Source organism: Xenopus laevis, chromosome 1S, assembly GCF_017654675.1.
Source record: "Xenopus laevis strain J_2021 chromosome 1S, Xenopus_laevis_v10.1, whole genome shotgun sequence".
NCBI classification, from domain to species: domain Eukaryota; kingdom Metazoa; phylum Chordata; class Amphibia; order Anura; family Pipidae; genus Xenopus; species Xenopus laevis.
In genome coordinates, this window is record NC_054372.1 from 64,879,260 (window position 1) to 64,893,420 (window position 14,161).

Sequence of the window (14,161 nt, forward strand, 5' to 3'; positions counted from 1 at the left end):
AAACATGATTTAGAGAAGGCTTTTAAATGCTTTCAAATGTAGAAACACATGGATTCAGATCTAGCCAACTGTCATTTGCTCTGAAATAGTTTTCGAAGGATATGCACAATAAAATGTCCTATCATAAAATCCTCCATGGGAAAAATCATGAAACAGTTTTAAATGTAGCTCAGATGGCTTTAACTAAGCACTGGCCATTTATTGTAGATCCCCGTTGTTCGTTAGTGGCACTTATTATACTATTGTCATATGTTTTATCCCCTCGAAAATCATTTCCTACACTTTTGGTGGTGCAAGCGCATCTGTGACTTATCCACTAGTTCCAGCTACCTCTGCTACCTCTGCTGCTGGAAATAGAAGACAGTTTTGTGTTTAGGAGAATAGTAAAGCCTTTATTGCAGCACTATAAATGATATTCAAATCGGTGACATTTTTGCAGAATACCTTTCTAGAAATAAACAATGCAAAAAACATAAAATATTGTGCAAAGAGTGGTGATATATAATGATTGATGCCAGTGACAATTACAATCCAGTGACATTGGATCCACATTAAAGTCAATGGGCATCCATTTATTTGTCAATGGCATCGGAACTGGCGAATTTTCGCTGCAAATTTGTTTGCCAACAGAAATTCAGCACGAATTTGCGCCTGCCCAATAATTCACCCATCACAGATGATGATTTCTGGTCATTGGAATTCCTTATACAATCATGAGTCAGAAACCATTTGGAGAATGGTGCTTTCGGTCCCAAGAAGAAGTAGAATTACTATTGCTAATTAAATATATACTTTAAAAACAGATAAATAAATATCCTTATGATGGGCTGTAGTCAATGCTTCTAAGTGCCTTGTTGAAGGTACTAAGGGGCATGGATTTACAGAGCTAACTTCCTTGTATTAATCTGTCCTTTATTAATCAGTCCATGGAAACACTGCCATAAATACAACAATGCAAGTAGAGCGATACTAGTATTTTCATAATGCTATCGACAGCCTTGAAACTAAAGGAAACAATTGAAGGTTGCAGCTGAGTATAACTATTATAGGTTTTTACATTATATTACAATTAGTTGCTAAATAGCTGGATAACTATAGTTTCATAATAAATAAGACAAAACTATTTTATTGTTCAGAAGATAACATGAACATAGGAAAAATCTTTGTTCAAGATTATTTCCTGTTGCACTGCTAAGGTACAGCTTCTATTGTAGAATGTAACAACCACTTTACCTCTCAATGTAATTCAATTATTTGTTTGCCTTTTAGCTGCTCCAAGCTCGGACAATGTGGCACTGTATGTTGGCTTAGTGATTGCTGTGATTGTGTGCCTAGCCATATCATTTATTGTGGCACTATTTGTCTATCGCAAGAATCATCGGGGCTTTGAATCTGACATCATTGACACTTCTGCACTAAATGGTGGATTTCAAGCTGTCAACATCAAAGCAGCCAGACAAGGTGAGCATTTATATTTCCATGATTTCCTATTTTGCCCTTGGAGTACATTTCAATGCTCTAAGCCTTAGCCATTCTAACCACTGTGATTGAGATTAATCACTTGGTCTTTTTATCCTCAGATCCATTGATGTGGAGTTCTAGCAATATTAAAAAACAATTTGTGTACAGTCACATGGGAGGTTAATAATACTAGGAATTAAATATATGTGCTTCTTCTAGGATTTTAGTGGCAAATGAAATTTCCTCATTATATAATAGCTTTCACTGGAAGGACCATAAAATAAGATGGACTGCAAGTGCTACATCTTTCCAATCTGTTCTTTCGGCCTAGAATATTTAGAGAATTTGCCTACTGCTTAAATATGTATGTTACTGACCCTGTTTCATTCTTATTAATGCGGAGAAAGAAAATAGGGTCCAGCTGGAGAGAACTAATAATTCAACTGAATACTGATTGTATTAGCTGTTGTTTAAAAAAACAATTTTTTTTTTAGAATTTACAATATTGTGCAAATTGTCTCTTGACAGTCCTCTAAAACTAAAATGTTATTTTAGGTCACTTTCACTTCCATTCCAATGCATCTAAACCATAAACATTTTTTTAATTGATATGTTTTTGGACTGTGGGAGGAAACATAAGAAACACAGGGAAGAAAGTGCTCTTGTCAGGAACAGTTCTAAGGAAGTAACTTTGTGTTTCCTTTTCCTATACACTATGGCGTTTTTTAAACAAATAGTGTGCTTTTAATGTGAGTCAGGAGGGATCCATCTTCATAACCTGGTGTGTGATCCAATGTCATGTCGGACTATTGTATGACTTACAGGATCGAGTCTTCAAGTGTTAAGCACTTTGCCACTTGCTAGCCCATATCATAGACTCAGCAAAAATGCTACTGGAAAATTAAAAACTATCCTATATTTTAAATAGCCAGTGTAGTAATGATGTTTTTTTCACTGTGTTTTTACTCATAGATCTCCTGGGAGTTCCTCCTGATCTCACATCTGCAGCAGCCATGTACAGAGGACCTGTCTATGCCCTTCATGATGTCTCAGATAAGATTCCAATGACTAATTCGCCTCTATTGGACCCTCTCCCTAATTTGAAAATTAAAGTGTACAATTCCTCAGGTACAGTTACTCCTCAAGATGACCTGTCTGACTATACGTCAAAGCTTTCCTCGCAAATCACACAAACCTTAATGGAGAATGATACTCTAAATATGAAGAACCAAAGCCTTGCAAGACAGACGGATCCATCGTGCACTGCTTTTGGAACCTTCAATTCACTTGGAGGCCACTTAATTATTCCTAATTCAGGTAAGAAGTTGATCATTTAATTTCCATTTCTTTAATCAATCATGGCAAACGATTGTTTTTGTTGCTGTTATTTCTTAAGATAAACTGGGTAAATACCAGTGCACAGATAATTCTCTGCATAACCAGCTTCTGTTTATCTATAAGCCAAGACAGTCACTGCAAAAGGTGATGTAAGACTAACGCAGCTTCTTAATAGTAAGGTGCAGATTTACTAAGGGTCGAAGTAAATTCGAGGGAATTTTCGAAGTAAAAAATTTGAAATTCGAAGTAATTTTTTGAATACTTCGACCATCGAATAGGATACTACGACTTCGAATTTACTTCAGCTTTGATTCGAGTTAAAATGAAAACAATAGCCAGAGTGCAGTGTAAGTTCTATTTATTTTGTTCTTGTTGAAAGAACGTGTATATAAGTATAGGTTGCCCCTTTTAGGAATTTGATTCCTTATTTAATTTATTAAGGGAAATATGCATATGTAATATATATATATACATATTTTAATATATATATATATATATATATATAATATATAAGTGTGTCAGTAGTATCTTATGATACTCATTTCAGTGGCACTTGCTTGCTAGCAGTCATTCAGCAAATTTTTGCTTAATGGAGCAACAGTGATTCATACAAATGTCATGTGTTAATTCTTCAACTTCAAAGTTGATTATTGAACTTTAAATGGCTTGAACTAGATTTTTTTTGCAATATACACACTGCACTACCCTATGGAAGAAACTGTACTTGAGGTTGCAGAGAATTCCCCAAAGATACACAGAGGAGTGATTGACAGGCTGTGAATTGGTACCATAGCAAGGCTTGGCAACCTTCAGTGCTACATAAAAATTTGCCCATATCTTCACAATATACACCATAGGCAGATATTTACAAGTCTTTGAACTAGCCATATAGGTAGACATATAAAAAGAACATTGCAATAAAAAAAAGATCCACATTATTGGTACGGTCTTCCTTCTGATTTCCCAGGTGTAGTGAAACTAAAACTTTCATCCTCCCTCCCAGGTGATTTGCTGTAAAATGTTAGATACCGATATTTGTTTTTTGAAAATGAAAATGTTTTTGCTTTTACTCCTCTCTCTCTCTCTCTGGGCAATTTTGCTCCTCACCAATTATTTTGCTTTTGAGAGCCATGAGTAAGGCTTCAATCACCATGGCAACCTTTATCCTCCTGGTTTTGAGGGCTTAAACTTCCGCATTACCCTGCAAAATAAATGCATTTTCGTACAAACTCAAACATGGGTTTTGTCTTCTTTTCCTTAGTCTCTTTATTATTATTATACTCATTTCTGTATTTGTCTTTTTATCTTGCTGTTTTGTAGGAGTGAGCTTGCTGATTCCTGCCGGGGCTGTTCCTCAGGGAAGAGTGTATGAAATGTATGTGACTGTTCACAGAAAAGAGAACATGAGGTAACTGCCTGTATTGCAGAATTGCTCTCATCTGTCAAAACAGTTTTAACTAGAGCCGTGGCCAGTTCACCTCCAAAATTGAGGCAAGTCAGTTGATTTGATTCACAAAAATGAAAGAGCTGCGTGCTTAGCAAAGATATGAAACAGCCACGGCATTTCCTGTCTGCCTCTCTTTCATTACCCAAACACTCATTTGGGTCTGAAAACATCATGTATTTTGTACAGAAAGTAGCTTTCTCCTATTAATCCATGCAGCTTGCTATTAATGTTAAGATCAGCGATAGGAAACTTTCATTGCTCTGGTTCCTTCAAAAGTACTACAAGTACTAGCTAAGGATTATAGGATCTGTGTCCTCTAAGTTGCACTATCCCTGGTATAGGCAAGTCTCTTTAAATGTTTCTTTTCCCCTAAGACCAATTGGGAGAGATTTTCATTCTATATTTCTGTATAGAGCCAAGATTAACATTTGATTTCTGCTTATCTGCTGGTAAAGTACTAAAACCATTGTTTTTCTGTTTTTTGCTATATAACTGGGCACCCCTTTGCCCTCTTTCAACGTGAATGGCTGCTGTCATGGCTACACAGCTTTTTTTTTTTATAAAATATATGCAAGCTTCTGAAGCACAACACTAATGGAGTGTAACACTATATTGTATAAAATACATTAATTTTATCAGTGCAACTTCTCTATAGCATGGAAAGGCAAAGGAAATTCCCATTTTTTTGTACCAAACACAGAACTGGCGAGGAAGTTGAGTTTTGCTTTGAAGTAATACATTTTGATAGAAAGGCCTATAATAGTATTGTACAGTACAGACTAGACTGCTTGTTGGGTTAATAGTTATAATTATTTCACCCACCCGCTGTTCACACTGCCTCTCAATAAGAAATATCAAGTGAGAACATTATTAAAAATCTTTCTCTCCAAACCCCCATTAAATAAACAAATACATAAATAAAATTAACAGTAAAATACAGGCACACATTGTTTTTTAATCGGTACAATTGTCACATCGGTTTATGATCAACAAGCATGAAGAACGCGGTACCCACACACAGTTGTGAAGTAAAGAATCCTCCAATACAACTTTAGAGGGGCTATTTATGAATGAACCTTTGCATTACGGGTCAAAACATACAGCTTGCTTCAGTAATTGCACTTTGCACACTGCACTTGATTTCCGAAATGGTCCCTTTGTTTTTCGTGCTCAGATACGTATATACTGGTTTATGAAATAATCTGCCATCATTTCAGGCACAAGTACGAGTTACTTGATTTTTTTTTTACCTGTGCTTCAAAATAGCCAGTTAGTAGCATCCCATACACATCAGTAGCTATGACAACTGCTGAACAAATGAACAAAAAATTACTTAATAGGTAAATGCAATGTATCTGGTTTATAAGAACATGGTTGCTATACCACTAGAGCCTGGGACCTTATCTTGAGTCTTTCAGCTATTCCATGTTTAAGGAAATCTGTAAGCAATTTGAGGCTACTGCAATTTCTCACAACATGCGCAGTTTAATGTAAATGTTTAGGTCTACACTTACACAAAAACTCTCATTTCATGTCGTTAAACAGGGAGTTTTTAGACCCTTTGAAAACTAGCCTTGCTATTACATAAATTTTCTCATTGTGGATAAAATTACACTTCATAAACCTCTGCTCTCTCTGCTGGGTAAACATAAAATTTCACTTCATAAAGCTAACCTTTGTTGGGTAAACATTTTGCTGTTTAATGATTTCCATAGCTTTCTGAAAGGAAATAGAAGTTTGTTATAAGGCTATGTTAATGCACTGTAATAAATAAACCTTTGTTTGATTACTGAATTACCAACAGTTTTGCAAAGTAACAGTAAAAAAAGCAAAAAAAACATTATAAAATCTTAGCATATTTAGGTAATTAGAAAAGGTAATTAGAAAAAGAAATATTACTTTTGTTGAGACTACAGCAAACTTGCTTGTGCTACTTCAGGAAGTGTAGACAATCTATTTTTTATCCTAATGCAATGCAAGGGTCAAAGAAAAACTATACAAGTTTCAAAAGACAAGGAGTGAGGATTATCTTTTTTTTATTTAGACTGAGTAGCAAGAGGAAGCTTTTTCTTGAGCCTTGGACAGCAGACCTGATGCTGGGTTTGTTTAATTCATGAATCAGGTCAGTGGACTGCATTTTTTAATGAAATCTATGAGTAGCATGGTATGTGAACTGAACGTTCCGGCATTGCTCTGCAAGATAACAGGCACTTTGCCTGCAGAACCGCTGTTCACACTGGGTCTAACATTTGGAGCTTGTTAAAGTTACAAAATAACATTCAGGAATTGGAAATGTAACATGTTTGCTGCACTCAGTAATATAAAGCCTGACACATTTTTTCATTATGAAACTTAGGCAGGAAAGTTTGTACAGAAAGGATAAAAAGTTTCTGTCTGCCCTGGATTAAGAAAATGTTTTAATAGTGGGGTGCTGTATGCTGGTATGTACTGACCTATACACAGCTCAACTCTTGGACAGGCCAAGAGTTCATCAGGCTTTAGAAGAGTGGGATACTGTATTCTTTGTTGGACTGTGGCAAAAATATGACTCCTACTATAATGGGAAAGGTATTTCCTTTTGGATCCACTATTATTGTGGTCTCCAGTGAACAAATGGATAGTGCAGTGTACGATTAAAAATGAAACCAAGTTTTAGTCATTTATAATGAAAATGAAACCAAGTGAGTTTGTCATTTATAATGTGTTCTGAATACAGTGTATAAGTAGACTCTACAATAAACTCCTTAGATTAAGAGTTCATTTACATGATCACCTTGTAACCAATCAATTCTCAATTGCTTTTGTTAGCACGTTTGCCTTTTTTTTGATTTTACGTTGTAGTTGCTAGAGAAAGGATTTTCACAGCGAGATGGTAAATGGTGGAGATAAATGGCTTTGCAAATAAAAGTAACAAAATACAGGGTTATCAGTGGTCATTGGTGACGCAGGACTTGTCAGATGGGAGAAAGGAATTTGTTTTGCTTTTCTTAATACTGAAATATGTTTTGGTTACTTTGTAACTGCCTACTGCAACTATAAAATATGTTTTTTTTTAGACTATAGAAGTGAGTAGCAAAAAAAAAAAAAAATGAAGGTTATAGTATCTCTAGAATGTAAGCACAAAACTGAAACAGCTAAGAAATTGTGATATTTGCTTCCAATATGTGCGGCAGTGTCCATGGGAACTGAATTTTCCAATAGATAGGAGTGCTATAAACACAGTTATACAAACTGTGTTTGTACTTGTTAATTTTTAATAGTTCAGTTTCCTTCCATCAGAGAACACAGCTAAGCAGGATTATATTCTTGTTGTGTTTAGCAAATATAAAGGGCAAACAGAAGAAATACTATTTGCTTTGGTACATTTGATTTCACCTCCTTTTATATCCTTTTAATTTCAGCTGATATAAACCAATGGTTTTGTTACAATTCAGAGATTTCTCATTTCTGATTGTTTTTCACACTTTACATTTGCCTCTCTCTAAGACATACTATATTCATTTTCGTAATTTTACCTTTTATTTGTCTAATGGAAATATTAGGAGGCAAATGCATAATTACCTGTATGTATATATATATATATATATAATATATATATATATAATTTAGCCAAGCAAAGAGTCTCGGTCTGTACTAACAAACCGGATGACGGATCTGGGCGGATGACGTTTGTGACCAGATACAATACATCCTCTTACGCTATAGATAAATTGGTGAAAGAGAACTGGCCTATCATTAGGGCGGATAAGGATTTGGGTAGATTATGCCCCAATCCCCCGATGATGGCATACAGTAGAGGGCAAAATCTACGCGATTTGCTAGTGGCGACAGATCCAATACTATGCTACCAGAAAACACCATCTGGTTGGCTTAAATCTGGGAAACCGGGGTGTTACAGGTGTATTAGCTGTACATCTTGCAGGTATATGTCACCAGGGGAGGCGTTTTACCATCCACAGACGGGGCAAAAAATAAAAATCAAGCATCGTATCACGTGCACAACTACTCATGTCATATATATGATAACATGCCCTTGTGGTCTCTCCTACATTGGCAAGACTGACATGACACTGCGATTACGCATGGACGGGCATAGGTCCGCAATTAGTACAGCCTATAGGGATGGTAAGTCGATTAAGCCAGTGGCTAAACATTTCCTCGAAAAGGGACATAGATTGCCCACATTCAAGTACATTGCTATCGATCATGTCCCAGAACCTAGACGGGGTGGCGATAGATCTAGGTTACTGTTACAACGGGAAACATATTGGATAAGGAGATTAGGCACTATGTATCCAAAAGGTTTGAATGAACAATGTTTCTTTAACTGTTTCCTGAGTCAGAGATAAGATGGCTATATGCTCATGGAAGTTTGTAGTTTGAGATTTATTATGCACTTCAGCTTTAAAACCCGTGTTTGACCTTTAACAATTTATGCTTGGAGTATTTTCAATATATTTTGTATCTGTCATTGTATTTGTGACATGGAGATAATCCCATTAGGTGCCATAGGAATACCCATATGCCTTTGAAACATGGAATATTTAACTTGGGATCACAACTAAAATGGCTATGGAGTGATGATGCCTAATGGGATGTGGTGATTGGTGGTTGGGGGGACTCTGGGCACACCCCTTAGGGGGCAGTGTGTACTTAAACAGTGTTTTTATGTGGATGTGTAATCTTGATAAAGGCTCTGGACACGAGCCGAAACGTCGATTGCTGACCATTTTTAATCATGACTTAATAAATTAATTTTTTATATGAGAAAACCCAGGAGTGCGCTACTATTTTTGCTCGTCTGCATCTACTTTTTCCCAGGAGCAGCACCCGGGTAGATGCAAGTAATTGCCAGGAGGAGTGCGGATCAGTAATTTGTGATTATATATATATATATATATATATATATATATATATATATATATACATATATATATATATATATATATATATATATATATATATATATATATATATAGTCAAATACAAGAGTCCTCTGCACTCAATATATACATATATATATAACCCCATTATTATTATTAACAAGTATGTATAAAGCTCTAACATATTCTACACTACTGTACAATAAGTAGGTGTATTCATTGAACATACAGTACAGATGTACATACAAAGTAACCAATAATTAATACAAGAGGTAAAGAGGGCATTGCCCAAAAGATCTAACAATCTAAAATGTTATGAAGGTGTTACTGCTCATACATAAACTGCCATTGTGTTTGCATTTGGATGATCAAAAACTTCCTTCTCATCTACCAGGCCAGACACTTGGGGGCAGATTCCCTAAAGGGCGAAGTGACTAACGCTAGTGAAAATTCGCCAGCGTGACATCATTTTGGAACTTCACCGATTTCCTAATGGGTGCAGGCGTCACTTCGCTAGCGAAGGAGATAGATGCTAGTGTTGCTTCACACTCTAACACCAGGCGAATTTTCGCTCTGGCGAATGGGCGTAACTCTGCAAATTCAAAGATGCGGATTTTACTAAATGTTACCTCATTCGCCAGACTTGCCTTCGCAAGCTCAGACCAAGTGAAGTGCAATTGAGTGCATAGGACTTCCTCAATTTTTAGTGCAAATTTTTACTAAGTCCCAAAAAACGCTGCAAAGGTCCGTAAAAGATTTTTTGAATAACCGGGTTGCCCCTCCATTTTATAACATATGGAACATAAACTATACAGTGGACTCATGTGTAGGGCATTATAACAACTCTATTTTATTTATTAAGGGTCCCTGGACTTGTGTAATGTAATGCATTTGCTGTAACATATACGGCCATGTAACTTTATCATTTCCCGCCGTATGCAAATTAGGCATCACTAGCACATCTTCACTTTGATTGGCGAAGTAATGCTAGCGAAAATTCGCCAGCGTTCGGCACCCTGGACGCAACTTCACACTTTAGGGAATTGGCGTTGTCCTAGCAAATCTAGGCCCAGCGAAGTGTTGCAGTGGCTGTGAAGCAGGGAATTTGCCCCTTGGTCTGGAATAACTGGGGGCATAGCCAATGCATGAATAGAGGCCATAATTGAAACTCTTCATAGCAGGAACACTACTTGGGGGAGGGTTAATTGTGTTTACACTGGGACATGTGTTTCCTTTATTATATACAGACTAGGATAATGTGCATGTTTCAATCTGCATTCTTTTCATTTCTGTTTGTATGGCTTGAAGTTCATCCATGTACTTAATATTGTGCATATATCAATAAAGACAGAAAAAAATGTATATGATAGTCTGTACATTACAAGAGACTCCAATATGACACTAATCATTATCCAAAAAATATTTACCCAAATTCTATCATTTATTTTATTTTAAAATGAGCAGACTATTTTGAATACAACTACTAAACATACAGTAAGAATGCACATGCTTTTCCACTTTAACATAGACTGTACATTACTGTAGAAATGCAGTGTGTGCATCTTCAATGACAGGAGGGTGATAAATAGCCCTTATAATCAACTTAATTGGCAAAAAATAAATCAAAACCTGCATGCTTTTTTGCAGTGACAAAACTTCACAACATATCTGCCTGTTTGCTTCATCCCACTGTTATCCTGTTCTTTCTCAGTCTCCTCAGGTGAAAAGCCCAAGTATGAAAGCATCATTCTCTGTCCTCTCAAATCAGAGCTGACACACCAGACAGTTGGGAAGCAGCTACAGGCATCATTTTTCTAAGCATCAATAAAGTTATTAGAACTATAGCTGCCCCATGAAATCCTTGCTAAATCACTGGATCTGCTATCACACTGGCAGATTTAGTAGTTTCCATATTGGCACGGTGCTCCTTAACTGAATTCCATTTTTCTAAATGATATACTAAGAAAGATGAAACTGCTCTTAATAATTTACATGCCAAGTCTGGTTCCATTCAGTTATAAAAGGAATGTTAAATCTGTACCCTGGTAAATAAAATGTATCACTTTGATGGGTTTCCATTTGAAATCAAAAATGGAAACGGGCTGTTATGAAGCATTTATAAGTACAGAGAAGACAAATGATTTGCAAGTAATTACCCTTCTCAGCAGAATCATAGTGTACTTATAGTAAACTATAAATAGTTTTATTTGGGAGTTTCATTTATAAGCCAAATAGAAAGCTGTCTGCATTGGGTGTCTAGCTCTGCCAAGAACTCAGGGAACTTGTATACTTTTGTAATGATTTCTTCACTTTATTGCCTAAATACAGCTACTCGCAGGCAGGACACAAGTACATTTAAGACCGTCATTCTCAGTTGAGTCCTGACAATAGGTGGAGTAAGGGTCAGAGAAGATTGAATTTTAATAGTTGAACATATAATGCTTAAAAAAATGAAGGTCGCCAGTGGTTTTAGGACTGAATAACCAATTTATTAACAGGTATCAGCAGATATTTCTCAGTACATAACATATTTTTGTTACAGTAGCACACAGTCAGTTCTCTTAACTGGTTCACTTAAACACTGCAGACATTGTATCCCAGTATCTTAAAGGGATACTGTCATGGGAATTTTTTTTTTTCAAAATTAGTCAGTTAATAGTGCTGCTCCAGCAGAATTCTGCACTGAAATCCATTTCTCAAAAGAGCAAACAGATTTTTTTATATTCAATTTTGAAATCTGACATGGGGCTAGACATTTTGTCAATTTCCCAGCTGCCCCAAGTCATGTGACTTGTGCTCTGATAAACTTCAATCTCCTGCAGGCACAGGTCACATGACCAGGGGCAGCTGGGAAATTGACAAAATGTCTAGCCCCATGTCAGATTTCAAAATTCAATATAAAAAAACCTGTTTGCTCTTTTGAGAAATGGATTTCTCGGGCCTACCACACTTTCTTCTTTCAGCATAAAACTGACTATTTCAGATGTTTGCTGTTTTCTGTGTCCAGTTAGAAATTGTTGCTTAGTATCTGCTGTTTATGGCACAAGGATAAACATTGTGTTTCTAAATAATCCCCCCATAATATGCTGTTTCAAGCCATAAATCCATAGGCCACGTGCAGTGCAGATGGAGCAGAGATAAAGTCATGTGAGGGGAACAAGGGTTTTGTTATGTTTTTTGAAATTGCCATACAATAATAACACATACTGACATACTGTAAGTGAATACATGAAGCTGGTGAATGACAGGATTTTCTAGTTAATATGCATACTAAAAAACATGAACATGGATGTTGCAGAGCATTAAGTGCTACAAATCTCAGCATCTGCAACTTGCTCCTTACACTAAGTTGCATAACCTGCAAGGTTTTAGCTTGAGAATCAATATGTTACTTTGTAAATAAAGATTTGTACCCATCTTCAAATTCTGCTGGGTCAAACCTTTATACAACCCTCATAATAACAAGCTTAAATATATGCTTGGACATTCTTGTTTGACCTGATCAATGTTCTGGTCTGTTACTGAAGTGGCAGTGCTGTCAAGTATATCATGGGATTGCACTACACACTCTTCACAATAAATTGGTTTATCTGAATAAATCTTCTTATATAACTTCAGCTCATGCACTGATTTGTGACTGTCTCTACCATCAATCTACTTACATGCACACATTAGAGTTAAGCAGAAGCAGAGTAACATTTCCAGCTCGCTTTGAACGGAAAACTTACTTTTATTTGGTTGAAGGGAACTAAAAAAAAAACAGTTGAATTGCAGGGACCAGCCTTTTGTGTATGGACAAAACTTCTCTACTGATTCGTTGATGTCATCCCCTTAACTCCAAAACCTATATCTAAGAGGGGTTAAGTTTAAAAAAGAAAAATTGAGCATCATGCTCCCGTCCTCATTTTAAATAAGAAAAAATATCCAACAAGACTTACCTGTGTTTCCATAGATGAAGAATAATTAACATTTATGGAGGATTAGTCTTCCCAAAAAGAGGCCAACTACTATATATGTATTTATATATAGTTCCAGCAAGTAGGAGCACACAAACATAAGAATCTATAATGCCTGGGTGCCAGTCTTTTAAAAATCTGGATATCCCCACCGATGACGGCACACCAAGGATAATTCCACATAGTCATTATCCTTGCAAATTAATATATAGTTATAATCTCTCCAGTGGAAAGCCTTCTATTGGTAACCACCCCAAACAAAAGGTTCATAATGAGGGCTATCATGCAAGTAATTATGTAGAAAAATTTAGAGCATAAATGATAAATAAGGTTATCTAAAAAAAAATGGCAAGGCAAACAAGATTTGGCCACACATTTGGAAATGTATGTGGGTATATGTTCACATGCGTATCTCATTCCATATTTCCCTTATGGTTGGACTCTATTTGTGAGCTTATTAGCTGATGCTTAGCTGAATACATGTATGGGATCCATTATCTGGAAATCCGTTAACCAGAAAGCTCAGAATTATGGAAAGGCTGTCTCCCATAGACAGCATTATAATCAAATAATCCAAATTTTTAAAAATGATTTCCCTTTTCTTTGCAATAATAAAACAGTAGCTGGTATTTATTGAAAGCAAAACCAGGTTATTGGGTTTATTTAATGTTCATGTGATTTTCTAGTAGACTTAAGGTATGAAGACCCAAATTACGGAAAGATCCCTTATCCAGAAAACCTGAGGTCCCAAGCATTCTGAATAACAGATCCCATAGCTGTAGTACAAACACATGATGGACACTGAGCAACTGCCATTGATTAGTTTCAATCAACCTTCAGCGCTGGAGTTGGAATATATCGTTTACCCCAGTTTAGACAGGGTTTATATGGACATAGAGTATTGCCATGAAGTTAGTTTCCAAACGTATAAATATTTTAATGCTATTCAGACTGCTACATTCATTTTTATGATCCAAGCATAAAACAAGAAAATTGGGAACCTTGATAAGACGCCATGCATATCTGGAAGATCCCAGATCAAAAAGATATACACGTATAATGCTCTTTCTGCAGTT

At 36.1% G+C, this 14,161-nt stretch overlaps 1 protein-coding gene across 2 annotated transcripts in view; it reads left to right on the top strand.

The window, feature by feature from the left end:
- The window catches only part of unc5c.S (unc-5 netrin receptor C S homeolog), a 265,714-nt gene that overhangs the window by 236,845 nt on the left and 14,708 nt on the right, over positions 1-14,161 (top strand). For both annotated transcript variants that reach the window (XM_018243405.2, XM_018243404.2), the window contains 3 exons: positions 1,270-1,461; positions 2,434-2,778; positions 4,120-4,207. In XM_018243405.2, coding sequence (XP_018098894.1) covers positions 1,270-1,461; positions 2,434-2,778; positions 4,120-4,207 — 625 coding nt within the window. The remainder of the gene's footprint in view (positions 1-1,269; positions 1,462-2,433; positions 2,779-4,119; positions 4,208-14,161) is intronic.